General features: G+C 43.1%; 1 protein-coding gene and 3 non-coding genes across 5 annotated transcripts; 2 read left to right on the top strand and 2 right to left on the bottom strand.

Annotated features, from left to right (window-relative positions):
• The first annotated feature begins 1642 nt into the window (after nucleotides 1–1642).
• On the top strand, nucleotides 1643–10150 carry LOC143680086 (low affinity immunoglobulin gamma Fc region receptor III-B-like). Of its 2 annotated transcripts, none has more exons than XM_077156692.1 (5): nucleotides 1643–1745; nucleotides 2428–2448; nucleotides 3388–3642; nucleotides 6661–6921; nucleotides 8685–10150. In XM_077156692.1, exons 1-5 carry the CDS (start codon nucleotides 1706–1708, stop codon nucleotides 8870–8872), a joined length of 765 nt encoding a protein of 254 aa, XP_077012807.1. In that variant the 5' UTR covers nucleotides 1643–1705; the 3' UTR covers nucleotides 8873–10150. The 2 variants fall into 2 exon arrangements, with proteins under 2 accessions (XP_077012807.1, XP_077012806.1); XM_077156691.1 differs by having other exon boundaries at nucleotides 3385–3642.
• Nucleotides 10151–21091: 10941 nt separating this feature from the next.
• TRNAD-GUC (transfer RNA aspartic acid (anticodon GUC)) lies at nucleotides 21092–21163 on the bottom strand. The gene has a single exon. It is a non-coding gene; the product is annotated as a tRNA-Asp (tRNA).
• Nucleotides 21164–21869: 706 nt separating this feature from the next.
• TRNAG-UCC (transfer RNA glycine (anticodon UCC)) lies at nucleotides 21870–21941 on the bottom strand. Its single transcript has one exon. It is a non-coding gene; the product is annotated as a tRNA-Gly (tRNA).
• A 718-nt stretch (nucleotides 21942–22659) lies between these two features.
• TRNAL-CAG (transfer RNA leucine (anticodon CAG)) lies at nucleotides 22660–22742 on the top strand. Its single transcript has one exon. It is a non-coding gene; the product is annotated as a tRNA-Leu (tRNA).
• The last annotated feature ends 3127 nt before the right edge of the window (nucleotides 22743–25869 follow it).

Genomic DNA, 25869 nt, shown 5'->3' with positions numbered 1-25869 from the left:
CTCCTGTGCTTTCTCTCCTCCCCTTCCTATCTAGTTCCCCCTCTCTGGCAGAAAGCCACTATGGTAAGCCTGATGAACAGGGAAAGCCAAGGCAGGTGCAGCTCTCCTCTCAGGGATCGCGGGCATGAAGGGGCCCTTTCTGCTTCCGGCTTCCCAGATAAGCATCTGAAGTGCCTTGGCAGGGAATGCTCGGTTTCCAGGTACTCTCAGGAATTTGCAAGATGTGAATGAATCTGTTGAGAAGGTTACTAGAATGCCTGCAAGGCCCATTTCCATTGCCCCCTTTAATTAGATGTCCAAGCTCAGGGCTTGCAGTTCCAGGGTGCTGCTGCAAGACCAGGTTCAGCTGAGGGTGGGGTGGATGGATGATGAGTAAGGAGGCCCACTTAATTCCACGCTGGGGCAAAGCAAAACAAACAAGCAAAGGAAACCTGAGAAGCAGCTTTTATATGGCTCTGGGGAAGGAAGGGGAACCAGCCAAAGGAGTTGTCAGCAGGCAGTTGAGCCACACCCTGCCTCCACCCTACCCCCACCAACCATCACTTGTCCCCACCTATCTGCTGCTCATCTCCTGGGCTTTTCCATGCCAGGTGTGGTCTGTCCCAGATGAGAAGGAACCCTTCGGGAAGACTATGTCTGGGTGGTAGTGCCAAGCAGTCATTTGACTTTCCATCTGGACCTGGACTGATGCGAGTGTAAACTAAGTGGGGTGGGGGTGGGGGTAAGGGCCCAGGGAGAGGAGGGTTGGTTCACAGCCTTACCACATCATGGCCACTCTATCTTTTCCTACCAGGACCCTGGAACTCTGGCTACTGGACTCACCAACCAGCCCAGGGCAGGTGGGTCCCTGAGGGGCCTGAGCAGACCTGAGCTACTGTGGCTTAGTACAGCCCTGGTAATGCGGTAAAGGGAAAGGGTCCTGTCCTCACCTCACCTCACCTCCCTACACCTTTTCTATGTTCCCTTCAGCCTTTCAGTGTACTCTTCCCCCTAGGAGCTCCTTTCTCTCCCCCTCTGCTTGGGTTTCTTCTAACAGAACGAGGACCTCATCCTCACATTCACACTAAGAAGCTAGTAACTCCTGTGGATTACAGCTCCTAGGAGCAGAGGCATTTTGAACTGGGAAAACAAATCTTGGCAGAGAGAACATTGGGGTGAGAAACACTTGTTACTCTGAAGATTTTTAAACGACCCCTTTTTCTTTGCAGGCAGGCTCAGGGCTGAATGGAGGTGGGTTGGGGCCAGGCAGGAGACAACCATTTGGGTGTCCTTGAGAAGTTCAGAGGTGGACAACCAGGAGCCCCACAGGGATTGATCCTCCCTGAGTCTCATTCCCAGGGTCATGCTACCCAGCTCTTGGCATTGGGTGGCTCTAAACCCCAGAGCTAGAGGCCTCCTGAGATTTCTGGGGGTCGACAGGGCCTCTCTGAGGTGGTGCCCAGATGCTCAGCCGCTGACCCGGGGGGACAGAGGAGAGCAGAGCTACCTCAACTCTCCCCCAGGCCTTTCCCTCCCTTCTCGCTCTATCATGGGGCTGATTTGTCAGAGTTCAGATTTGGAAATCAGGTGACGTTCCAGAAAAGGAATCAGTGGGTAATGGATGGAGGGGGTGGGGAGTAGGCTGTTTACTTCCTTTTTATTCCGGTCAGTGAGGTTCCTTTAGGGCTCTCGATATGTAGTGACTTGTTCATTTTTATGCAGCAGCATGTGGCAGCTGCAGCCTCCGATGGCTTTGCTACTTTTAGGTAAGTCAGAGTCACCAGAGCTGAGGGAGGGGCTGAGGGGGTCTCTGGCTCAGCAGAGACCTCTTTTCAGGCAGGAGGAGACCCCATTGAGGGATGGGTCCCTCACCATATCTATCGGCTTTAATTTAGCTCCCAGAGCGTGCCAGCTGGGGACCAGAGAAGTCAGGAAAATTCGGGATCTGAGCTGGGCATAATCAGGAAGCAAAGCAGGACTGTGAGGCCTCAGTTAGTTACTTCGCCTCTCTGGGTCTCAGTGTCCCTGTATGTAAACTGAGAAGCGAGGAGTAGATGGTCTCTAAAGTCTGTCTCCTCCATTCTGACCTTCCCGGGTTCCCCTCTATGACTTTTTTTTCCTACCCTAATAGGAATAATATCTTGAGGTTGAGGTTGTTTTTGTGCCTGATTCAGGAAATTCAACCTGTACCTTTAATCTGTGAGCTTGAACAAGGAACGAGGAGTAAGGTACTAGTGTTAAAAACAGGGATTAGGGTGGGCCCTGAGGCAGGAGGCCTGTGCCTGGGAGACCAGAGGGCAGGAGGAGAGGTAAACACTATAAATAGATTGATTCTTCAGAACGCTGGCTTCCCAGGTCTCAGGTGGGCAGGGTTGTTTAAATTCATCCCACACTCATGTCATTCTAGTCTCTCCTGCTCAACGTTTGATTCACTCTTTTTTCTTACAGTTGCAGCTGGTCTGCAGGCTGGTAAGTTTGCTTCATTATCGTGGTTTGATCAAGTGAAGGGAGAAGGATGAACAGTTACGGGATGTTAAGAAATGCCTGGTGGAAAAGGGGAAGAGTGAAAGGAGACAAAATGTCAATGGCTGAGAGATTCCAGAGTGGAGAGGTTATCCTGGAGGTTTTTCTTAGGCATTAAGTAGATATCACCTTGTTATTCAAGATGTAATGGAGAGGCTGGAAGGAACTACCTGAAAATGGAGAGTTGTGTTCCAGTAGCCATGTTTCTTGAGGATGATTGAATAATGATACAGCTGTCACAATGTGACTGTGTGAGTGTGAAAACCTTGTGTCTGATGCTCCTTTTATCTAGCTTGTCAACAAAGGAGTAGAACATATAGAACAAAAATAAATAATAGGGAGAACAAATGCTAAAAGAAATTTAGTTTGAAATGCTAGTGATCAATGAAAGCGAGGGGTAAAGGGTATGGTAGGTAAAATCTTTTTTTTCTTTCCTGTGTTCGTTTTATTTCTTTTTCTATTGTCTTTTTATTTCTTTTTCTGAATTAATGCAAATGTTCTAAGAAATCATGAATATGCAACTAAGTGATGATATTGTGAATTACTGATTATATATGTTGATATTTTATTTGGTTTCTTAATTTTTTAAGTAATAAATAAATTTTTTTAAAAATTTAAAAAAAGAAATGCCTGGTGGGAGCAAAACTGCCGAGTCGGGGTTGGCAGGGGCAGTTCAAGGCTTGTCCCTCTGCTTCTTTCGTCAGCCTTGCTCACAGTCCAGAGCAGGGAGAAAACAACAGAGCCCAGTGCTTCCCAGCCTCCACAATGCCCTAAGACTGCGGGACAGCGTGGTCCCACTTTGAGTCTCCTCGGAAGGCCAATGTAGGGCCTGCTCAGCCCCTCATACTCACCCCCCTCCCCGCCCCGTTCTTGCCTCCCCAGCAGATCCCCCAAAGGCCGTGGTGCTCCTCGATCCGCCGTGGGACAGAGTGCTCAAAGACGACAATGTGACTCTGAGGTGCCAGGGGCCCTCCTCTCCTGGAGACAGTGTCACGCAGTGGTTTTACAATGGCAGCCTCCTCTCAAAGCAGGACCCCAGCTACTTCATCGCAGCTGCCACCGTTGAAGACAGGGGAGAATACAGGTGTCGGACAGGCCTCTCCTCGCTCAGCGACCCGGTGCATCTCAGCGTCCACGCTAGTGAGTTGATGGAGGGAAGAGGGTGGTCACTGAGCAACAGCGCCACGAGAGGCTCTGAAGGACTTGGAGAGAATTAGAACATTTTCTTGAGCGTTCAGACTAAGATGAGATGATCTGCAGCCCCAATTACTGATATCAGAGTCATGGTCCTAGCTCTAAAGCTTAGGCAAAATTTCAAAAAGGGCCAGGTAAGAGAGACAGGCTGCCACTTGGCACAATTCCAGGAATCACTTTTCACACAAGATGCACAGAATAGATGATTGATACAATTGTATTGAATAAATTAATGACTTTATTTTTAGAACCTCAATCTTCTTCTCACCGTGAGCTTTCGTGAGAAGCTTTGGGAGTCCTAAGCTCCCAAACCATCCTTCATTGTCCAGTATCATATATATTTTCGTATCCTCAATGCCACACTCAAAACGTTGCTTACACTTTAGTGCAAATTTGTGTAAATTTTAGTGTAAATACCTCCTCTCTCAATGGAGGTATACACATGTTCAGCCTGCACATTAATCATGGAATGAAAGTCTTTATGCACTGTTAGAGTCCAGATATCAGGAGGAAGTAGAGGTAGTAATTTTGAGGCAAGGTCCTTTTCTAGAATCCCTGGAATCACACTTGGTACCTGCACTATCACTGTGAAAGCCTGACCCTATTTCCACGGCCACCCCATTTACACAATGTGGATGCGTGGAACAAGACTGGGAGGGAGGGAGGGGAGGGCAGGCAGCGAGGGACCAATAGGAGTGGCCCTGCGTGAAGTTCCACGGAATTGGGGAGACTGATCTTCGTGGGCCCTCTGCCTCCGACCCTACCACCCAACCGACAGGCCTCACACCCCAGGGCTAAGAAAAGGCATGTCTATGTCCTTGTTTGGTGAGAGATGGCCACCTAATTCCATATGAATCGGGGAAATACCATCAGGAAGAGACAGAAAAATGAAGCCTGGGAGTTATTAGTTTGCCTTGAATTTAGCTTTAGAAACTGGCTTTAGAAGTCTAATAATCAGTGAGAACTGCATTAAACGGTGACCGTGAGCATTCACTTCACCAGGCACACTCCTGCTCGCCCTTTAGGACCCATTTCACTTGTCGCCAACTCTGAGAAGCCTTCTTGGCTTTCCTCAGGCACAATCCCTCTGCTCTGTTCTCTTTGGCTCAGCCGCCCTTTGTCCTTAGACCGTGCTGCAATGAGCCTTGAGTTTGCGTGTGTCTCTGTCTAGACTATAGATTCTTTGAGGTTGGAAACCATGTGACTTTGTCATCTGGGTATCCCACGTTTGCACAATGCCTGGCACCTAGATGGTGCCCAGTAAAACACTTATGGAATGAACGTGCGTGTGACTATTCATCGAGTCACGGCAGGGCAGGCTGGGAGAAGAATGTTCATTGCAAAGCGCCCAGACTAAATGTCAACCAGAATCTTATGCTGCTAAAATCATTCACCTTTCTGCTAAAAAACTGAGTGAATATATAGGTGCATGATGCTTTTTGATAAATGATGTATCTTAAGCAATAAAGATTACCTTCTGTGCGGCAACTTTTCCTAACAGAATTTTCATCAAAACCAAATACCAATTTTGTGTAGTAAAGTTTTCTGTGTTTTTCCTAATTATGAAAGTCATTCATGCTTAATTTCAAAAACATATAAAAGTGAAAGGGAGAGGGTGGGCCGCGGTGGCTTAGCGGGCAAAGTGCTTGCCTGCTATGCCGGAGGACCTCGGTTCGATTCCCGGCCCCAGCCCATGTAACAAAAAACAAAAAAACAAAATACAAGAAAATGTTTAAAGATGTTTCCCTTTCTTCCTTCCTTCCTTCTCTCTGTCTTTCCTTTAAAAAAAAAAAAAAAATGAAAGGGAGAACATGAAAAAGACCTGTAGTCCCACCTTCCAGAGAAAAACCCTGTTAATATTTAAATGCATATCCTTCCATTTTTCCTTCCATGCATATAAACCTTTTGTATTCTGCCTTTTTAACTTAATGTTGTCTTCTGAATGTTTTTCTCATGCCGTTAGAATATTTATCTGCAATATCATTTTAAATTATTCAGGTCCCCTTCTGAGCATGACTTTGTGTCCTTTCTGTGCTACAGTAAAGTCTGATAGGTTAGTGAGACAGTTGTGAACAATAGTCCCTGAAGATGTAAGGATTTTCTCTCTTGAAAGTCATCTCCAGTCATGTTCAGGAAAGAAGATGGGCTTATTAAGGCCCTGTGGCTATTCAGAGACCACCAGTTTTCCATGAGCACTGCCAGTCGTGCCTTTCCTTCCCTGCCCTGATGTTTATGTTGAGTATTCCTGCATGATTTCTGCAGCCCCTCCTGTGGCCACCCAGTCACCTTATTCTTTCCATATTCCTACTACTCTCCTCTCCCTTCCAAAATCTAATGGGGCTAATCATTTTCGAATGTCATTTTTACTCTTTCATCTAAAACTTACTGTAGCTCCTTATTACTTGCCATAGCTAATCCAAGTCTGGCACTTTGGTACCCTGCTGATGTCTCCAACCTCGCTTCTCACCCACCCCCCTGGCTGGTTGCCTACTCTATCCCAGCTAGCCTGCTGACTGAGAACAAGCAGCTTACTCCGTCATGATGTTTGCCCCTGCAAATGTCATCACCCCCAGCGAGAATAACTTCTCTCCATTTTATGAGCCCAAACCTCTCTTTGCCCTCAGTATGCCCAGATTAGACTGCACCACCCTCATGGAACCGTCCATGATCACGTCCATTCCTTTCTAATAATCTGTGTCCCTCAGCACTTCTTTGGTTTCTCTGAGTCTATTTTCTGTGCCTTATATTTTAATCATACATGTGCCTTTCCTCCTTTCCCATTAGACAAAAGCGCTTGGTGTTATTCAAGTACTCGTGCAGGGCCCAGATAGCTTTTCCCCAAACGGAGCTATGTGGGGGCAGCTGCCAGCCTGGCCTTCTACTGTGTCCCGGCCCTGGGGAGTGAGCAGACTCTGCACTGAGGCCCCTGCCTTCCTGGACCTGAGGTCTCGCTGTGTCTTTCAGGCTGGCTGTTGCTCCAGTCCCACCGCTGGGTGTACCAGGAAGGGGAAAGCATCCTCCTGAGGTGTCACAGCTGGAAGAACATTCCTGTACATAATGTCATGTATTTACAAGATGGCAAAATCAAGAAGTTTTTACATTGGAATACTGACTTCTACATCTCAGAAGCAGCCCCCAGTGACAGCGGTTCCTACGCCTGCAGGGGGTTTATTGGGACTAGGGAAAAGAACATTACATCGGAGAGAGTGAGCCTCCTTGTACAAGGTGAGAGACGCGCAGCGCCAGAGCGCCCTGTGCGCGGAGCCGCGCGGTGGCCGCCACCTTCCCTAGGCTCCCCTCCAGGACCAGAGCTGCCTGGGGACGCAGTCCCGCGCTCCCGAACTCCCTAACCGCACAGAGCTCCCGTCCGTGCCCAGCCCGGCAAGGCGCAGATCGTGACCAACTTACGTATGGCCGGGCAGCAAAACAGACCCACGCCTTCTGAGATGTCAACCAAACCCTGCCACGATTTGTATAAAATATAATTTCATTGCACTTTTAATGGAGAGTAAATGCTTTCAAATGGTTCAGGAAGGAGACAGCGTGTGATGAAGGAAATGAGGCAAAACAATTAGTGAACCTAAGTAAAGGATATGTGAGAATTATTCACACTATTCTGGTAACTTTTTTAAAAGTTTGAATTTATACCAAAATAATTTTAAAAAAAAATAGGGAGTAAAAATCCACTCTAATGCTCCCAGTTTATAGGCAACAGCAAGGAATGATTTTAAAATAACAATATCAATATTAAGGGCGATGATGTTGAAAATGAACAAATTCTGCCTCTTCCCCTTTGTGTTAAGGACCAAGCTGAGAAATACTATCAATTTTGTGCCTATGAGTAGCAAAATTCAAGGAGTGACCTTTTTTAGATTTCCTTCAGTGATAATGAACAATGGTGTGGAAATTAGAATTATATTTTGAAACAAAGAGAAAGTTGCTGAATTAAGAAATAATGTTTAGAGCAGGTGATGGTGGCTTAGTGGCAGGGTTTTTGCCTGCCATGCCAGAGACCTGGGTTCGATTCCCAGTGCCTGCCCATGTTAAAAAGAAAAAAGAAATAATATTTGCACACTGTTTTGACTTAGTTAAATTGGATTTTAAATACTAGGTCCGGGTAGAGGTCAGGGTTAACACAATGGGAAACGGAACCCATAATGTATAAGGAAAGATAATTTGTTACTCAAAGGTCCCAGAAACAGAGGGGGTGCCACGAGGGGTTAACCAGAAGCTGGTTTGGCTCAAGTGGCTCAACGAGCAGATGGGCAGCACGTAAGCAGAGGGAGAGGGAGACATGGGCTTGTGCTGTTATGTGTGGCCCAGAAACGGAGGTTAGTAGATTTCCCGTGGGAGTCAAGGATTTGTTAGTTTGCTTTAGCAAGCATGCGCAAAGCAAACGCGTGTGAAAACAGGGATGGGGGTATCCTTAGTTAATCATTTGGGACCAGCTGTGGCTTGTGGGAGGTGGCGGCTGTTGTGAGTTTGTGTGCTCTAGAGAGTCAAGGCCCCAAGGCTGGAAAGCTCTTTGGTAACTAGGCCAAAAAGATCAGCATGGAAGCAGGTGGCTTAGCCAAAGTAAGACGGATGCTGAGGCAGTACACACACACACACACACACACACACACACACACAATTTTTGATACATATGACACACGCCTATGTAAACATTGACAACTTTCATAATCTCACACAAAACCCGGCTCTAACCTAACTTGCTGAACTCTCCCTGTCAAATCCCTCCACCAAACAAGAACAAGATTTTGCTGAATGTTGCATGAGCTGTGTTCTGCTTAGGTGGCTGAAGGTCAGGAGTCTGTGGAGATGTGGGAGGAAGCAGAGGCCTTTCCCCAGACTCCCCAGCCGTGTCCTAGATAGAACCTGTCTCTTGTCAGGTGTCAAGAGGCTCACCACTTGGGGACCTCACCGTTTATTCCAAATGTCTGCCTTAACCCCTGTCATTTATGTCATCCCTCTACCTGTCCCAATAGGTCCGGCAGTTCCACCCAACCCACAGCTCTTTCTACCTTGGCACCAAATTGCTTTCTGCTTCATGATGGGACTCCTGTTTGCAGTGGACACAGGCCTGTATTTCTGTATACAGAGAGAACGTCGAAGCTCAGTGGGGGCACTGGAGAATCACCAAATTAATTGGAGCCAGGGCCTTCAGGATAAATGAGCCTTCATCCCACGAGTTATAGGAGCTGTGGCAGCAGCATCTTCCAGCCTCTTTCTGGATTCACAACCCCACTAGCTCCAAAAGTCATCTCCGGGAGCAGCAGGAGAAATGCACCTCAGAGCATGGGCTGTGGGCTCTTCACCAACCCCCTGTTTTCTCTTGGTGTCCAGCGAAAAGGAAGGGCCTGTGAATTTCAGGTGCAAAAAGTGGAGCCCCAGTGAGTAAGTGCATTCCCAGAAATTGAAGTCTCAGAGCTACCCAGATATTTTCCTTATCCCAACCATTCCTTTACAGCAAAGCAAGAATGCAGACTACAGATAGTGACCCTTTAAATGTATAAACATTGCTCCTAAGTAAATGGATAAGTAGATAAGTAAATTAATAGTGAAGACAGGACCAGCTAGACACTTGGACTGCATCTGCTGGTTGTTTTCAGGATATTCCAAAACTTTTTCTGGACAGAGCATAGGGATGGTTGAGACTAAAGAGTCAATGCAGGGGATGGTTGAGAAAGGGTCATCCAGGACCACCCAGGGGACAAACCCAGAGGTGGGGCCCCCGGAAATAAGGCTGCCATCCTAGACCATGAGGCACAGTTGAGGTGGCAGGAAACCACAGGACTGATGTAGAAGTGAATTTTCAAGGGGAGTTCCTGTCAGAATTGGGATGGTTCATGCGTATATAATGATGAAGTCTCGTAATGTGATGATTAGAAAAATGGTCCTAGGAAGGGAACTGGGGATTGGGAGGATTTGGAAAAGAAAACACAGAACAAACCCATAGGAAGGAGAGCAGTGTTGTTGTCCCAAACAGAGTTATCTCAGTGTCCGAATTGAGAAAGCATAAGGGTCAACCACAGTTGCACAGGAAGGAACAGGTAAGGGGTGAGGATGCATTTTTGTAATGATTTGGGTAGAAATCATTACAGCGAGGAGGGCCAGAAGTTATAAAGCCAGCTTTCCTGTTTCAGCATCTAATTTAGGTTTAGCCTTGCTCCCATCGTTCATTAAACAAATGTTGAATAACCAATACTAAATGTACCAAATTCTACCAAATTAAATTATGAATATGAAACTTTGAAATCTCTCAGCATGTCAGTAACAGTGGGGTGGAGGTAGAGAATGCAATCATTGTTTCTGGAAGAAAACTTATACATATTGCTTTCTGTTCTATAAACTTTAAACATTTCTTGATTCCATTTTACAAGATCTTACGTCTTAGATGGAAAAAACATGGTGATAAACATGAATCATAAAATTCTTTTTTTTCCTCCCCATACCCAGAACGCTATCAGAAATTTGTTTGGTTTGATGAGTGTTTTGGCTTGTTAATGCTACCGGCATGTAATATTTAAGAAATGGATCAGCTTTTACAAAGGGAATTTATTAGGTTACAAATTTATAGTTCTAAAGCCATGAAAATGTCCAAATTAAGGCCTCAACTAGAGGATGCCTTCACTCAAGAAAAGCCAATTCCCATCCAGGGTTTCTCTGTCACATGGGAAGGTACGCGGTGACTGCTGGCTCTTTGCTCCTGGGTTTCCATGCTTTCAGCTCCTGGTTCCAGAAACCTCTTCTCTGAGCTTCTGTCTGTCTCCAAGCATCTCCAAACATCTCCAAACGTCTGCATCTGAGCTTTCACCAAAATGTTTCCTCCTTTAAAGAACTCCAGTAAACTAATTAAAATGCAACTTGAATGGGTGGGACCACACCTCTGTGGAAATCTTCTAATCAAAAGGTCATACCTACAGTTGGGTATGTCACATCTCCATGGACACAACCTAACCAAGAGGACCCATCCTACAATATTGGATCAGGATTAAAAGAAGATGGCTGTCCCACAAGATTGGATTAGGATTAAAAGAACATGGCTCTTCTGGGGAATAGAACAGTTTCAAACCAAGATAATGAGAAACACGTCTCCTCTCAGCAATCATCTAACTACAAATGATTTCAAAATTAGCCGGCTTGCTTCCCAAATCTTCCTGAAACAAAAGGGTGAAGGGAGGATTTTATGGGGATATGGACATGGAGGTGGTCTTTGAGCATAGGGTGGGTGGGAGTTGACATAGAGAGGCAAGAGGTAGTTGCCTGGGCAAAGGTTTAGGGTCAGCCTAATTGTGTCAAACATGAACTATATACTAGGAGGAGTCAAGCTTGGCATGAATATGGGATGAGAATCAGGTTTGAGATAAGTGCATTTGGAACCATGGATGTTCCACTCACCTTTGCTTATTACCTACAGTGTGCCAAGTTTGAGTTTAAGTGCTGAGGATACTAAGAAGAACAACATAGGGTCATTGCTCAGGAGCTTTTATTCTAGTGGGAAAAGCAGGTAACTGGGGAGATAGTGAAGGAAAGAAAAGGCTGCAGGGAAGTGGCTTAGCTCTTTCTTTCTTTCTTCTAAAAAATATTTTATTATAAACAATGAACCGACATACCAACATTCTCAGCATACGAACATTCTTGACATGAGTACAATCAATGGCTCACAATATCATGACATAATTGTGTATTCATCTCTATGATCATTTTTTTTGAACATTTGCATCTCTCCAGCAAAAGGAAAAAAAAAAGAAAAAGCTTATACATGCTATACCCCTTATCACTCCCTCTCATTGACCACTAATATTTCAATCTACTCAATTTATTTTAACCTTTGTTCCCCCTATTATTCGCTTATTTTTTAATCCATATTTTTCACTCGTCTGTCCATACCATAGATAAAAGGAGCATCAGACAGCAGGTTTTCACAATCACAGTCACTTTGCGAAAACTGTCTCATTGTACAATCATCTTCAGGAAACATGGCTATTGGAACACAGCTCTGTAGTTTCAGGCACTTCCCTCTAGCCACACGAATACACCATAAACTAAAAAGGGGATATCTATATAATGTGTAAAAATAACCTCCAGAGTAACCTCTCGACTCTGTTTGAAATCTCTCAGCCACTGACACTTTATTTTGTCTCATTTCTCTCTTCCTCCTTTCAGTCGAGAAGGTTTTCTCAATCCCTTGATGCTGAGTCCCAGCTCATTCTAGGATTTCTGTTCCATGTTGCCAGAGGGGTTACACCCCCGGGAGTCATGTCCCACAAAGAGAGGGGGAGGGCGGTGAGTTTGCCTGTCTTGTTGGCTGAGAGAGAGATAGGCCACATCTGAGCAACAAAACAGGTTCTCTGGGTGACTCTTAAGCCTAATTTTAAGTAACTTAGCCTATCCTTTGCAGGGGCATGTTTCATAGGAACAAACCCAGACTGAGGGCTCAGCCTGTTGATTTGGTTGTCACCACTGCTTGTGAGAATATCAGGCCTTCTCCAAATGGGGAAGTGAATTTTCCTCCTTTCTCCCCATTCCTCCAGAGGGACTTTGCAAATATTTCTGTATTCACTGTTCAGGTCACTCTGGGATTTATCGGGGCATCACTCTAACCTGGACAAACCTACAAAATCCCATGCCCTATTCAAGGTTCCATGTACTTACGGTGTTCAACTAACCTGTCCATAAGTTAAATTAGGAACGTGAGAAGTGGTTTAATTCTTCATGTACTCATGGAGGATGAGTAGGAGTTTGCCTAGCAAAGATGAGAAAAGATAGAGGTCCATGGGCAAAGAGTCAAAGGCCAGACTATGAGTTCAAGAAGGCAGTATGGTTCTGTTAGAGTCTAAAGAGCAAGTGAGAAAGAGAAAAGAGTTCTGAGGCCATGCCATGAGGAGCACTGCCTTCCTAGCAAAGGAGATTGTGCCAGAGCCCACAAGTCACTGAGGAATTTTAAGCAGTTCCGGCGTGCATTTAGAGGGGCTCCCTGGTAGCTAGTTACTTAGAGGATGAACGGGAGAGGAGAGCTGAAAACAGGAAACTAGCTAGGAAGGTTAGGTAATTATTGCAATAACCCAGTGGGGAGTTAATGAGGACATAAAACGGTGGCAGCCAGTCTGGCCGGGAGGTCCCCCTCCCGGGTTCTGGACATGGTGCTGAATCACGAGGAAGGAAACACAAAAGCAAGGCAGTTACAGGTTCGGTGAGGAAGATAAATAATTCATCTTTGAATTAGTAATACTTCCTTTGGTCAGTAAATTTACTTATAGCATCAGTCTCGTAAGACTTTCGTAGAAAATAAATGGAAAAAATCTATCACTAATTACAAACCTAACCGCACAGACCAACTGTATCAAAACTTCCATGCTGAACGGGGGCTGAGAAAGGAAATGCAAACTTTGGGGTGATGGAAGCAGTACCCCACAAAGGGATTCTCTGCCTTGGGAAAAAAGGATGCGTGCCCGTCCCTGGGTGGGCTTGACCCACCAGCCTCGGTTAACAGCCCAGCGCGCTGATGCCGCAGACTGCAGGAAGTGGTCCCTTCTACCCAGCCGGTTCACTGAGGGCCCTGCTCCTAGCGTCCCCTCTTACATTCTCAGAAACTCGTGGTTGCAAAACTGTGGACTGGACAAGGCTATTTGGGGGCTGACGGAAGACGTGGTGGGCCGGTGACCACTCAGCGCAGGTGCTGAGAACGAAAGTCCCGAGCGACGCAAAATCTTTTTCCCACGATAGAACTCGGCTTCTGCCTAGAGCAAGCTCAGCAAAACAAGGGGCGAAAGAGGGCGAAGTTACGAAGGGGCTCTAGGTGCTCCAAAATGGGTGCCCTCTGTGAGTTCAGGGGTTCAGTTCGTTTTGCTCAGAGATATATGGCAGTAAGGTTTTTTTTTTTTTTTTTTGCTGGTCTAGACAATTTTTGTATTAGCTCATAATAAGCTTTTTATTGTGCAAATTTAAAATACTGTTTCAAGCGTCCGGTCACATCCGGCACAGTGCAATATCTAAGTAAGGGAATTTCATATAACGAAATTAATCTTCAAGCTCAGATGCTGCGAAAATTTTCTGGCATATTAGGCACCCAGACAGAAGCACAAGTTTATAAACGCCTGTCACTTAAGGACTTTCCCACCAGCAAATCCCGCTTTAAATATCTGCAGGGCTGAGATTTTTATTTCACCCTCAGCCCCCCAGGGATCCTTGTCAGTGCTGACCCTGATGAGGTTTTGCTCTTCTCCCCCTGGACCTGTGGCCCTCAGATCCGGTCCCGTTTAGTTCCTCTTTCTGTTCCTGGGCAATTTCACAGCCACAGACTTCCTGAGACACATCCCTTCTGCCCCAGCATGAGCATCCGTTCCACAGTATCCGGCTCGGCGCTAGCACCAGACACATGCAAGCAACCCAGTTCTTTGTTGCTCAATTCCGGGGCCCCTCGAATCCTCCAGGCAGAATCTCACTCTTCTTTTCTGGGCTTAATCATTAATCCGGGGGTTCCGGATGAGGTGCGGTCAGTTTTCTCCGATGTTCAGGGAACTGAGAAAACAAGCACAAGCACAAGCACAAATATGCATGTGCATAACTTATTTTTTCTTTCAAAATGCTTGCCAAATGACCTGTAAGCATGTTTTTTTACATTTTACTTTTTTTTTAAATGCTCTTTCTTTTATAAAATGATAGGGTAAATGACAGTTGTTGTAGTCGTGGCTGCTTTATTAATTTCTTAACTGGCCAAATTAAGAAAAATTGTCAACCGCTTATTGGCCACCAACATTTGGGGGAAATTTTACGCATCTGTGAAGTTCAGAATTTGGAAACCACTACTCTGATCTGCATGTCCTTTGCTGGATTGACAACAGAAATAAAAAGTTATCATTTTCCTGCTTATTCTGAATAAAACATACATTTCCCATACTTCCCTTTACATGCACACGTGAGAGCAATCCAGAAGGAGGGAAGAAACAAGAATAAAAGAAGCATAGAAAACTAAGGCAGAAAGAAAGTACAAAATGGGGTGTTGAGGTAAATTCAAATATATGGGTGCTCATAATAAACATAAGTTGACCAAGTTTGCCTGTTAAATGACAAAATGGATTTTTTAAAATAAACATTATTCTGTTTAGAAGAAAGACATGAAAAAAAACATAAAGAAATACCTACTTAAAATGTTTAAAATGATGTCATGTTACGTATATTTTACCACATTTAAAAATGTTTTAATTAGGGACACCCAAATCAATAGGCTATGCCCTCCATCCTGAGGCTTACTCTTGTGAAGCTTATGTAGGTAGCGGAGAAGCTTAGACCTCCATAGGCATGTCTAAGAGTTACTTCTGGAGGACCTCTTTTGTTGCTCAGATGTGGCCTCACTCTCTCTAAGCCCAACTCTGCAAGTAAAATCATTGCCCTCCCACCTATGTGGGACATGACATCCAGGGGTGAAAGTCTCCCTGGCGACATGGGGGGGGGGAGTGTAACTAATAAAGTATCAGTGCAGAGAGAGCTCAAATAGAGTCAAGAGACTACTCTGGAGGTTGCTCTTATGCAAGCTTCAGTTAGACCTTGCTACCTATCATAACCTGCCAAACCCCGAGCAGGACCATTCCAGCCAAACCTAAAGAACACTTAGAGCAATATATAAGATTCCACAAGGGTTCTATGCACTAGAGTAACCTTCCAGAAACTTACAACCTCCAGATGGGTCCCTGATCCAGATAAGTCCTGAAACCTAGAGAGCCCATCCTCTCCAGAACATCAGATAGTTCCATCTCCCTACCCCATATTAGTGACAGACCCTTCCAATATGAAAAAGTTGGACTTGCCATAGCCCAAACACCCCTAAAAGAGGGATAGAAAGATCAAAGGTGATGGTGAAGATATACAGTAAAGATAGGATCTAACAAATGAATATGAATACTGAATCATTAAGTTGATATCTCTGTTAGTCTCTAGTATCTTAGAGCAGCTAGAAGTAAAAACTTAAAATTGTGAAATTGTAACCCATGTCAAACTATGAAATATGTCTTACAACTAATTGTGGTGCTGCGCTTTGAAAATTACTGCTTTTTTGTACATACGTTATTTTTCACACACAAAAAAAGTCTATTGGGATGATAAAAAAAATTTTAAGCCTTCTAGCCTCCTATATTCTGAAGCAGCTAGAAGGGAAAATCTGAGAGGATCATAGGCAGCCCATGACAAACTCTGGAATCAGTCCTATAACTACTTGTTGAAGAGTGCTTTGAAAACTATTTTTTGTTTCTTTGCTTTGTATATATATGATACTATATAATAAAAAAGTTTAAAACGCATTAATTAATTATAAAAAACAAAAAGCACTAAAAAACTACGAGACTCCTCTACACATTTGTTAAAATGACTTAAAAAACAAACAAAACAAATGAACAAACCTGACCATACCATACCGAGTGCTTGTGAAAACATGGATCTGGTGGGAATGCAAAGAATGGCCACTTTGAAAAAAAGATCTGCAGTTTCTTAAAAAGTTAGAGCATTCATTGGCCAAAGGATTCAGCAATCTTACTTCTCACTTATAGGTATTTGCATAAGAAGAAATGGAAGGTTATGTATATACACATACACAACCCTGTATGCAAGCATTTACAGCAGCTTTATTCATAGTTGCCAACTCCGGAGCAACCCAAAAATCCTTCAATTGGTGATTATATAAACAGGAGCACATAGATACAATAGAGTACTACTCAGAAAAAAAAAAAAAAGAACCAATGACTGATATATGCAAAACAGGGATGCATCTCAAATGCCCCATGCTAAGCAAAAGAAACCAGATTCATGTAGATCTGATTTCATGTATAAGACATTCTGGAAAAGGTAAAACTACAGGGACAGAAAACAAATCATTTGTTGTCAGTGCTGGGGGTAGAAAGAGGGGTTGACGACAAAGGGCACAGAGAAATTGGAAGGGGAGGTTCAAATATTCTATATCATAATTATGGTTACCCAGCTATATGCATCTGTCAAAAATTACTTAAATTGTACACCAAAAAATAAAAAATAAAAAAACAGAAAAAATTAAAAAACAAAAAAGAATGGACAAATATATGCCTTGAAAATTTTAACAACAAAACTGGAATATAGCTGTATAAATATCACATAAAATAAAATTCATTTTATTTTTATTTTATTTATACATACGATGGAATATTATGCAGCTTTAAGACAGAATAAACTTATAAAGCATGTAATAACATGGATGGACCTAGAGAATATTATGCTGAGTGAGACTAGCCAAAAACTAAAGGACAAATACTGTATGGTCCCACTGATGTGAACCGACATTAGAGAATAAACTTGGAATATGTCATTGATAACAGAGACCATCAGGAGTTAGAAATAGGGTAAGATAATGGGTAATTGGAGCTGAAGGGATACAGACTGTGCAACATGACTAGGTACAAAAACTCAAAAATGGACAGCACAATACTACCTAATTGCAATGTAATTATGTTAAAACACTGAATGAAGCTGCATCTGAGCTATAGTTTTTTTGTTTGTTTGTTTGTTCTGGTTTTTATATATATTTTTTGTATTTTTTATTTTTATTTTTTTCTCTATATTATCATTTTATTTCTTTTTCTGTTGTCTTGCTATTTCTTTTTCTAAATCGATGCAAATGTACTAAGAAATGATGATCATACATCTATGTGATGATATTAAGAATTACTGATTGCATATGTAGAATGGAATGATTTCTAAATGTTATGTTAGTTAATTTTTTTTAATTAACAAAAAAAGTGTAGTTTAACTTATGGGAAAAAAATAAAATAAAATAAAATAAAATTTAAAAAACAGTGCAATATTAGAGGTGAACACGTTTACCATAGACAAATAAAAAATTAAACTCGTGATGAAAATATAATAATTCTAAACATATATAGCTCATAAAATTGCATTGAAATATAAATAATTATTAAACCTACAAGGAAAAATAAACAAACCTATCACCACAGTGAGAGAATTCAGCATACTTCTAGTAGCACCTGATAGGTCAAGCAAGAGAAAAAAATGATTAAGCATATAGACTATTTGAAGATCACAACTAGCAAGCTTGATTTAATGGATATATATATAGAGAACTATGCAACCAATAATTACTGATTATACAGTCTTCTCAAATGTGCATCGAACATTTATGAAAACCAACTATACTGAAGTTCAAAACAAGTCTCGATACATATCGCGGCATTGGTGCTATGTAGAACACATTCTCTGAACACATTGCACTTTTGACTCAAAAGCCAATTACAAAAAATAACTTTTCAAAGGTCTATACATTTAGAAATTTTTAAAAACATACCCTTAAATAATTCATGGATCAAAGAGAAATCAATTGAAAAATACTTAGAATTGAGTAGTAATAAAAATAAAACATGCCAGAATTGTAGAATGCTCAAGGCTTCATAAGTGCACTTGGGAGAAGGAATAATGCACCAATTGTCAATGTTTAGCATGTGTGTTAAACAGTACTCTCTATTAATCTGTTAAAAAAAAAACTAAAAACTTGTGGAATGCAGTTAATCCTGTTACAATGAGGCAAATGTATAGCCAATGGCTATGCTGATTGGTCAAATGTGATACCACAAGGACAGCTCTTTTTCATCAAAGGGCCTGCCTGACCCGGCCCTATAAAGGAGAAACATGTCTCTGAGGGTGAAGATGATCTTATTGCAAGTGCACATTGCAAGGAACTGGAGAAATTTTCCCAAAACCAGTTTGAAATGAGGATGTGAGTTAGGAGTTTTAATAGGTAAAGAAAGCAGGGTAGTGGTCAAAAACTAAGCAATGTCAACATGATTCATTCTTGTCAGATCAGCAGTGATGTTGTATCTTTATGAGGAAGGCATGAACAATTTTTCAATCCTGTGTTGTCTTGTTGCTCCAAGGGGGTGAGTGATTAGACTCAGACACTGACGTGCAAGCTCTTATGTGCTTGTCCTCCTGACTCTTAGTTGGTCCTAGTAATGTCAGAATTTTGCCCTTTTGTCGAAATTCACTGGAAGTCATTGATTCACTGGGCTATGGGATGTTCTTGTGGTGTCATTCTGTTATCTTATTCAGAAATGAGAAGGTCTGGTTAAGGTCCTGGAAACTAAATACAAAGAGTAAATTGCTAAGCTCATCTAAGATAAGCTATCGAAATCCATGCCAGTTAACTCCCTTCAAAAAGAATCATCTTCTGGGCTATGCTTTTGGGTCTACCTTGAGAACCCAGAATGTCAGCCGCCATCCCTCTGCTGGCCATAGGGAACTCAAGGTGACCATTTCCATGGAGGTTCAATGCCTCCCAACCTACAGGCCTGATTCAAGGCAGCCTGCTGCAGTTCCTGGATATAGGCTCCCAACCCCTTAAGTTTCTCTGCGGTCTGGACCCTGCTGTAATTAGCAAGTGCCCAGTGTCAATATGGTCCCCTAGGTTGTGATTACCCACTAACAACCAGTATTCTAGAGTCACCCATTCTGTGGCTACTGTGGGAGCTGCAGCCTCCATAGGACCTCGGTACTAAGAGAGAAAATAACAAAAGAGTAGGCAGGCAGTAACAGTCCATACTGAGGGCACCCTTTATGAACCTCCAATTACTTCCCTGAGAAGTTGATAGTAGAATTTTTTGTAGATTTTTTTCCTAACATAGGGTTTGTGATGCTGAATCCTGTCATCTAGTGTTGAAGGAATAGCAAATGTATTTAAAAATGTTCTAACCTTTAACATGTTGTCTTAAGCTTTTAAATATCTATTTTCAACAATCACAAAAATCATTTCTTCAAATGATACATATAATTAGGTTGAACCCAACCATTTAGGCTGAATGAGGGAACACAGTGGACACATTTAAGAATTGTGCACCAGTTTGAAAGTATTATATACTCCAGAAAAGCCATGTTTTAATCCTGATCCAATCTTGTAAGGGCAGCCGATTCTTGCAATACTGATCTAATACTGTAGGGTGGAAACTTTTGATTAGATTATCTCCACAGAGATGTGAGGTGCCCAATTGTGGGTGTGACCTTTTGATTAGATGGAGATGTAACTCCACCTATTCAAGGTGGGTCTTGATTCGTTTACTAGAGTCCTTTAAAAGAGGAAACATTTTGAAAAGAGCTCAAAACAGAGACATGGATGTTTGGAGATGCTTGGAGCCCAGCAGACATTGCCGTGTGTGCCATCCTATGAGATATATGAAGCAAGCCAGAACCTGGAGAAAGCCAAGGGAAGCCAAGAGATGAAGGCCAGCTCTGGAGAAGCAAAGTGAGGAACCCCCACCAGAACAAAGGCTGAAAGCAACCACGCCCAGGAACAAGGAACCAGCAGATGCCATGTGACTACCCAGCTGACAGAAGTGTCTCAGAACCATTGGCCTTTCGTGAATTAAGGTAGCTTTACCTGGATGTCTTAGTTTGGACATTTTCATAGGCTTTAAACTGTAAACTTGTAACTTATTGAATTTCCTTTATAAAAGCTATTCCATTTCTGGTATATTGCAGTCAGGCAGCTTTACAAACTAAAACAACCCATAATTATCATCATTATCTCCTTTTAGAGATGAGGAAATTGAGACAGAGAGAGTCAAGAGTCAAACACAGGAAACATGACAACAGAGCCCACACCTAACCATCCACTGTGTTCCCTATATTCCTCCTAATATAGAACACTTCCTCAAAAGATCTAAGTGCCCCAAAAGTCTCAGTGACTATGGAGTTTGGTTCTTCCGTTTTACAGATGAGGAACTCAAGCCCAGAAAGGTTAAGTGACTTCTGCAAAGGCAAACCTTTCACTAATTTAAAACAAACAACAACAAAAGATCTCCTGATCGTCAGAGCACTGCTCATTCTCAAACCGTGTATAGGCATAAAAATCTTTGTTTTTTTCCCATCACCAGTTAGTAGAGGAGGTTGTTTCAGATGTCTGCACACTTCCTATAGAACGGCAGTGGAATGAGCACGTACTTGAGAACTTAGACTGGCCACTGGTTGAATAGCAACATTAAAAAGGGAGAAAACGAAGCAGGAGCCTCTAGGGAATCAATTGGGCAAAAGGTAGCAAGAAGGAAAGGTGAGAATCCCGAGTCCGGAGCCTAACACAGAGCTCGGGTCCTGGTATTCCCTTACAGGGGGCAGAAAAAAGCCGTGGGCAAGAGAGGAGAGGAACCAATGACAGGCCCATTCAATAATGGATCAGGTGGAAACCAAAAACTTTAACATAGAACCACTTAGAGTTGCATCCATTTGTCCCCTTTCCATTAAATAAGAACAGTGAATGCGAGAGAAAAACTCTGGATGCAAACAAAGTTTTTTGAGAATAATTTTTGTTTAGATGGTAAAACGAATAAACCGGGGGAGGGAAGAGTAGACGATAAAAATAATCCACAGCCTCCCCGTCGGGGAATCGAACCCCGGTCTCCCGCGTGACAGGCGGGGATACTCACCACTATACTAACGAGGACAAGCCTGACAGGCGCCTTAAAAGTGTAGCCTAGGAGGTGACTTGTAAACTGCCACAGAAACTCATTCTGCAAAAAGTTGATTGATGGCAAAATTGTATCCTCAGTATCTATACCAGCGTATTCTGGTAGAAACACAGCAACACCCATACGTAATTTTTAATTTTCAAGTAGCCACAGTAAAAAAGTAGAAAGGAACAAGTGAAATTAATTTTTAATAAGAAATTTAATTTAACCCAATATATACAAAATATAATTTCAATATGTAATCAATATAAGATATTGTTAATCATATTTTTTCATACCTAGTCTTTCAAAGTTTGGTGTGTATTTTACACTTAGGATACATTTCAATTTGGACGTTAAATTTCCGTTGGCAGTACTTGAATTGTATTTAGATTTCGTAAACTTAAAAGTTGAAAATGTAGATTCACGAGTTGTTCCAAACGTATCTAAAAACGTTTTTTTCCAATCCCTGACTTGAGTATCCCTTTTAAACTTTTAAATTTAAATTAATTAAATTGGAGAAGATCGAAAGTGTTCTTCCTGAATCGCACTCGCCGCATTTCAAGGGTTCAATGGTTAGGGGTGGTAGCGCCGCGCAGTTATGGACACTAGGGGCCCTTCGGGAAGCTGTTTGCTCCAAAAAAATGTGAAAACGAGGAGAGCGGGCGGCGGGAGGGGAAAGCCAGAAGGAAAACGACAACCTGCGTTGGCCGGGAATCGAACCCGGGTCAACTGCTTGGAAGGCAGCTATGCTCACCACTATACCACCAACGCCGTGGTACTCACACCCTTAGAATTACGTATTTAAGAGAAAGAGATGTCTTAATTGCCAATTGGTTCATAAGATTGATTTCTATTTAGGGCCCAGAGGCATATAGATCCTTCTCTCGATGGGAACCCATCCACCCTAATTCCTCTCCAAGCAGCATGTCTCGATGCCCCCCCCCCCCCCCCCCCCCCCCCAGCGAGCGACGCGGTCCGGGAACAGTGGCCACCTAGAGCCAGCGAGCAAGCGGAGGGCAGCGGCCGGCGTGCAGCTCTGCGAGCAGGCTCGGCCCGGTTCTTTCCAGAGCTTTTCGTCTGCCGCTTGGTCTCGCCCCCTGTTTCCTTTCGGCATTCCCTGCGCCGCCGCTCAGCCTACTCTAGCACTGCATACAACGGACGCCGGATTCGGTAACGGCGATTTGGGACGGAAGGTTCGAGAGAAACGAGCCAACTAGGAATCAACCCTTTCTTATATGGCTCGGCTCCTCTGCAGAGGGCCGAGAGGAGCGTTCGAAAGGTAGCTTTACGGTTTAGGGTGGTAAGGTAATAGAACGTAACAGAGAGCTATTAGAGACATTTCATTTCCTCTGCTTTGTTAAAGGATCCAAGGAAAGTTCGAACTTTATTTGAAATCATAAATAAATTAAATACAACACTGATGTAACTGGCCATAAAACTTCCGCATTTAAAAGCCTTAAAGGACAGTAGGAAACTCACTACCGTAAGTGTCAGGATGGCCGAGCGGTCTAAGGCGCTGCGTTCAGGTCGCAGTCTCCCCTGGAGGCGTGGGTTCGAATCCCACTTCTGACAAATGCTGTTTTTTAGTAATTCCTTCTACGTTTCTTGGGCTGAAGACAGTGGGAAAGTGGGATTCAGTTAGTGGAGGAAAGAAGTAAGACTGATCAGCAATGTTTTTGTCCTATGCGTCTGCATACATGAGCAGTATCTATTCTTCACAGTGAATACAAACCAATACTCTGTATTATAGGCAAGAGAGTGGGCATTGAAATCAGGGAGCAGTTGAGAGTGAAGTCTACTCCTATGGAAAAAAATTGTCTTTCCTTTACATTCCAGCTCCTTAGTGCCTATTTATGCATACTTTAAGCAGGCAGATACCAAAGATTCCTCTGACTTGAAGAAAAGCCTTCAACCAGGATCCTGTAATTTGTTGTAATTAGTCTGTCTAGTAACACTGGAGCAGTAGCCTCAAACGTTGGTAAGCATCAGATTCCCCACCTTCTTGCCTGGCATACATACACCTGCCAATTTTAACTCAGTAGTTTACTGTGTCATCAAAAATCAAGAAAAGAAATCAAAAAACCAAATGAGAAAAAAGTAATAGCGGAGAGAAATAAATTCATGGAGTTGATTGTTTCAAGAATTCCTTTTCCTTGAAGATCACAAATAAGTACCTTCTGATTTGGCAGGAGCTGGATATAGAAAAAGACTTACCCTTTGGAGAAGAGGGGAAAGCTGTGAAACAGGGAAGTTTGAATGTGGGAAATCCATAAAGGTGAGGATGGAAGGATCTTTAGTAAATAGTGACAATTTGCTGCACAAAACTGCATTCTCTGTCGTTTAGTAAATTGTGAACTTAGAAAATTGATTTGGCCTTTCAGAACCTCAGTTACTTCAACTGTTGTGAGGATTAAGTGAGATAACTCCATAAAATGCCTGACACAGTGCCAAGAACATGTAGACATTTAATAAATGAAACAACACTGTTAGCAACACACCACTTTTGGAAAAAAGATGTTAGCATTCTCTCTCGTGCTCTCACTTGGTTCATAGTTTGTTAGAGGGTACAGAGTGGCTGGTTTCCTGGCTAAAGGAAGAGGTTCAGGCAGGAGTGTGGTTGTCAGGGGAATGCAGAGGGCCCCCCAAGGCCTCCAGGCTCTGGAGGCTCCTAGTTGTGCTGGAGGATGAGCCTTTTAGAGGACCTGCGGAGGTTGGTCAAGTGGTTACCCATCTTTTTGAGGAGCGTCACCTCCTTTTCTAGGAAATGGTTCTCCAGAAAGTCATAGAGGTGAGGGTCTGTGTTGCCAGAACACAGGGCATGCAGAGCCAAAAGACAGTGGTTCAGGCTCTTCTCCAGAGCGATGGCGGCTTCCATGGCATCCAGGGGTTTAGTCAACTGATCTTGGGATGGCTATTGCACCTTTCGGAAGAGGGCATGACTGCCAGGCTAGTTTTGCATCTTCAAGAGACGCCAGACCTCTCCCACATCATCTCCCCCAGTCACAGAGGAAGTAATCCACACCCTCCAGGACCACATCATTTTGGGCAAAATAGGAGCCCCCTAGAGAGGTAGGTGGTGATGCAGGTTTATAAGACGGTTGACAGAGCTCTCCACTTCTGGGGAATAATTTTGATGTCTCTGGAAGCCCATGGTTGGTCTACAATGACAAGCTAAAAATAAAGAACAACAACAACAAAAATGGTGTCAACTGGTACTAAAAGCAGAGGATGGCGGAGAAGATGTTCCCAGAGCTGGCAACTGACACTCAGTTGGGGGGTGGTCCAAGGCTGGAGATGGGGACATAGGCCCGGACCTGTTCAGTCCAAACACAGTTGAAGCAAGAAATAAACCCATGGGAGTGCGAGTACACTGTGTCAACATCGGCCTTTTGAAAGCTCTTCTGTAAAGGTTCCTGCACCCCAATAGCACTGCCATCACACCACAGGCTTCAAGGAATAGGGCTGAGCACTCACCTTTCCTCCAGGCAGACTCTCAAATATCTATTTACTAGAAGGAAGGGAAGCAAGAAGACTATAAGCATAAATATGTATGTGAATGTATTCATTCTCATAATGAAACATAGAAAGTATACATGAAATAAAGGTAAAAATAATTAGCATAAAGTAGGACCTGTAGGAGGAAGGGAGGGGGAAAGGTAATTCAACACAGGTGTGGGAACAATATTTCTTCAAGCAGAACTTTTCGTTGTCTTTGGTTTTTGAACCATAAGTATAGTAACTATAATAAATGACAAAAGGGAATTGACATGAAATTTGCATAAACCTAGGGTTTTTGTTTGTCTGGTTTTTCAACATCCCAGCTCACAAGGTATAGGTTCTGATTCTTCTAGAAGCAGTCCTCCACCACGCCCATACACAGTGTCAGGGACTGACACTAGAGAACAGACAGGGGCTCCTCCCGAGTGTCTCAAGTCTTAGTTTTGGGTCTCTCATGACCATTCTACAACTGCAAAAGACTGATATTATGTGTCCCTTATTTCTCTGTTACTAAATAGAATTCTGTTTATCTCCTACCCCATTTCTGAGAATACAATTCAACTTTACAGGCTTTCTTTTTACTTATAATAATAACCAATGAAATCTTAGAACCTGATTTTTAAAATACAAGAGTCACTATTGACAAAAGGAGTTTCAGAAAGAAAACAAACTATCCCCTCTCCTCTTTACCTACAGAGAGGAAGATGTTTCTCGGTCATGAAAGTAATACTAAGAATCTGATTCAGTACAATTTTAAATTGAGAATACTTGTAAGAATGTCAATTCTGTTTTGCTGGATAATGTAGGAAAATGTGTGAATATTTGTAGTTGTTACCTATTGCTCTGGTATAAGTGTGGTATACAGGCAATGCCTCGGAGATATTGAAGATTTGGTTACAGATCTCTGCAATAATGCACTGTTCTAGTTTGAATACTGCCAGAGTGCAATATACAAGAAACAGAAAGGCTTTTAAAAAGGGGCAAGTTTTCACTTCTAAGGCTGTGGAAGTATCCAAATTAAGGCACCGACAAGAGGTTACCTTCACTCAAGAAAGGCCGATGAAGTTCAGGGTTTCTCTCTCAGCTGGGAGGATGCATGGTTGACTCTGCTAGCTTTCTCTCCAGGTTTCTTGTTTCATGAAGCTCCCCGGGGGGGGTGTTCTCCTTCTTCATCTCCAAAGGTCTCTGACTGCGTGAACTC

The sequence above is a fragment of the Tamandua tetradactyla genome, chromosome 4 (genome assembly GCF_023851605.1).
Source record: "Tamandua tetradactyla isolate mTamTet1 chromosome 4, mTamTet1.pri, whole genome shotgun sequence".
In the NCBI taxonomy this organism is placed as follows: domain Eukaryota; kingdom Metazoa; phylum Chordata; class Mammalia; order Pilosa; family Myrmecophagidae; genus Tamandua; species Tamandua tetradactyla.
The sequence above is the reverse complement of the archived record's forward strand: the minus strand, read 5'-3'. Positions and strand labels throughout refer to the sequence as shown.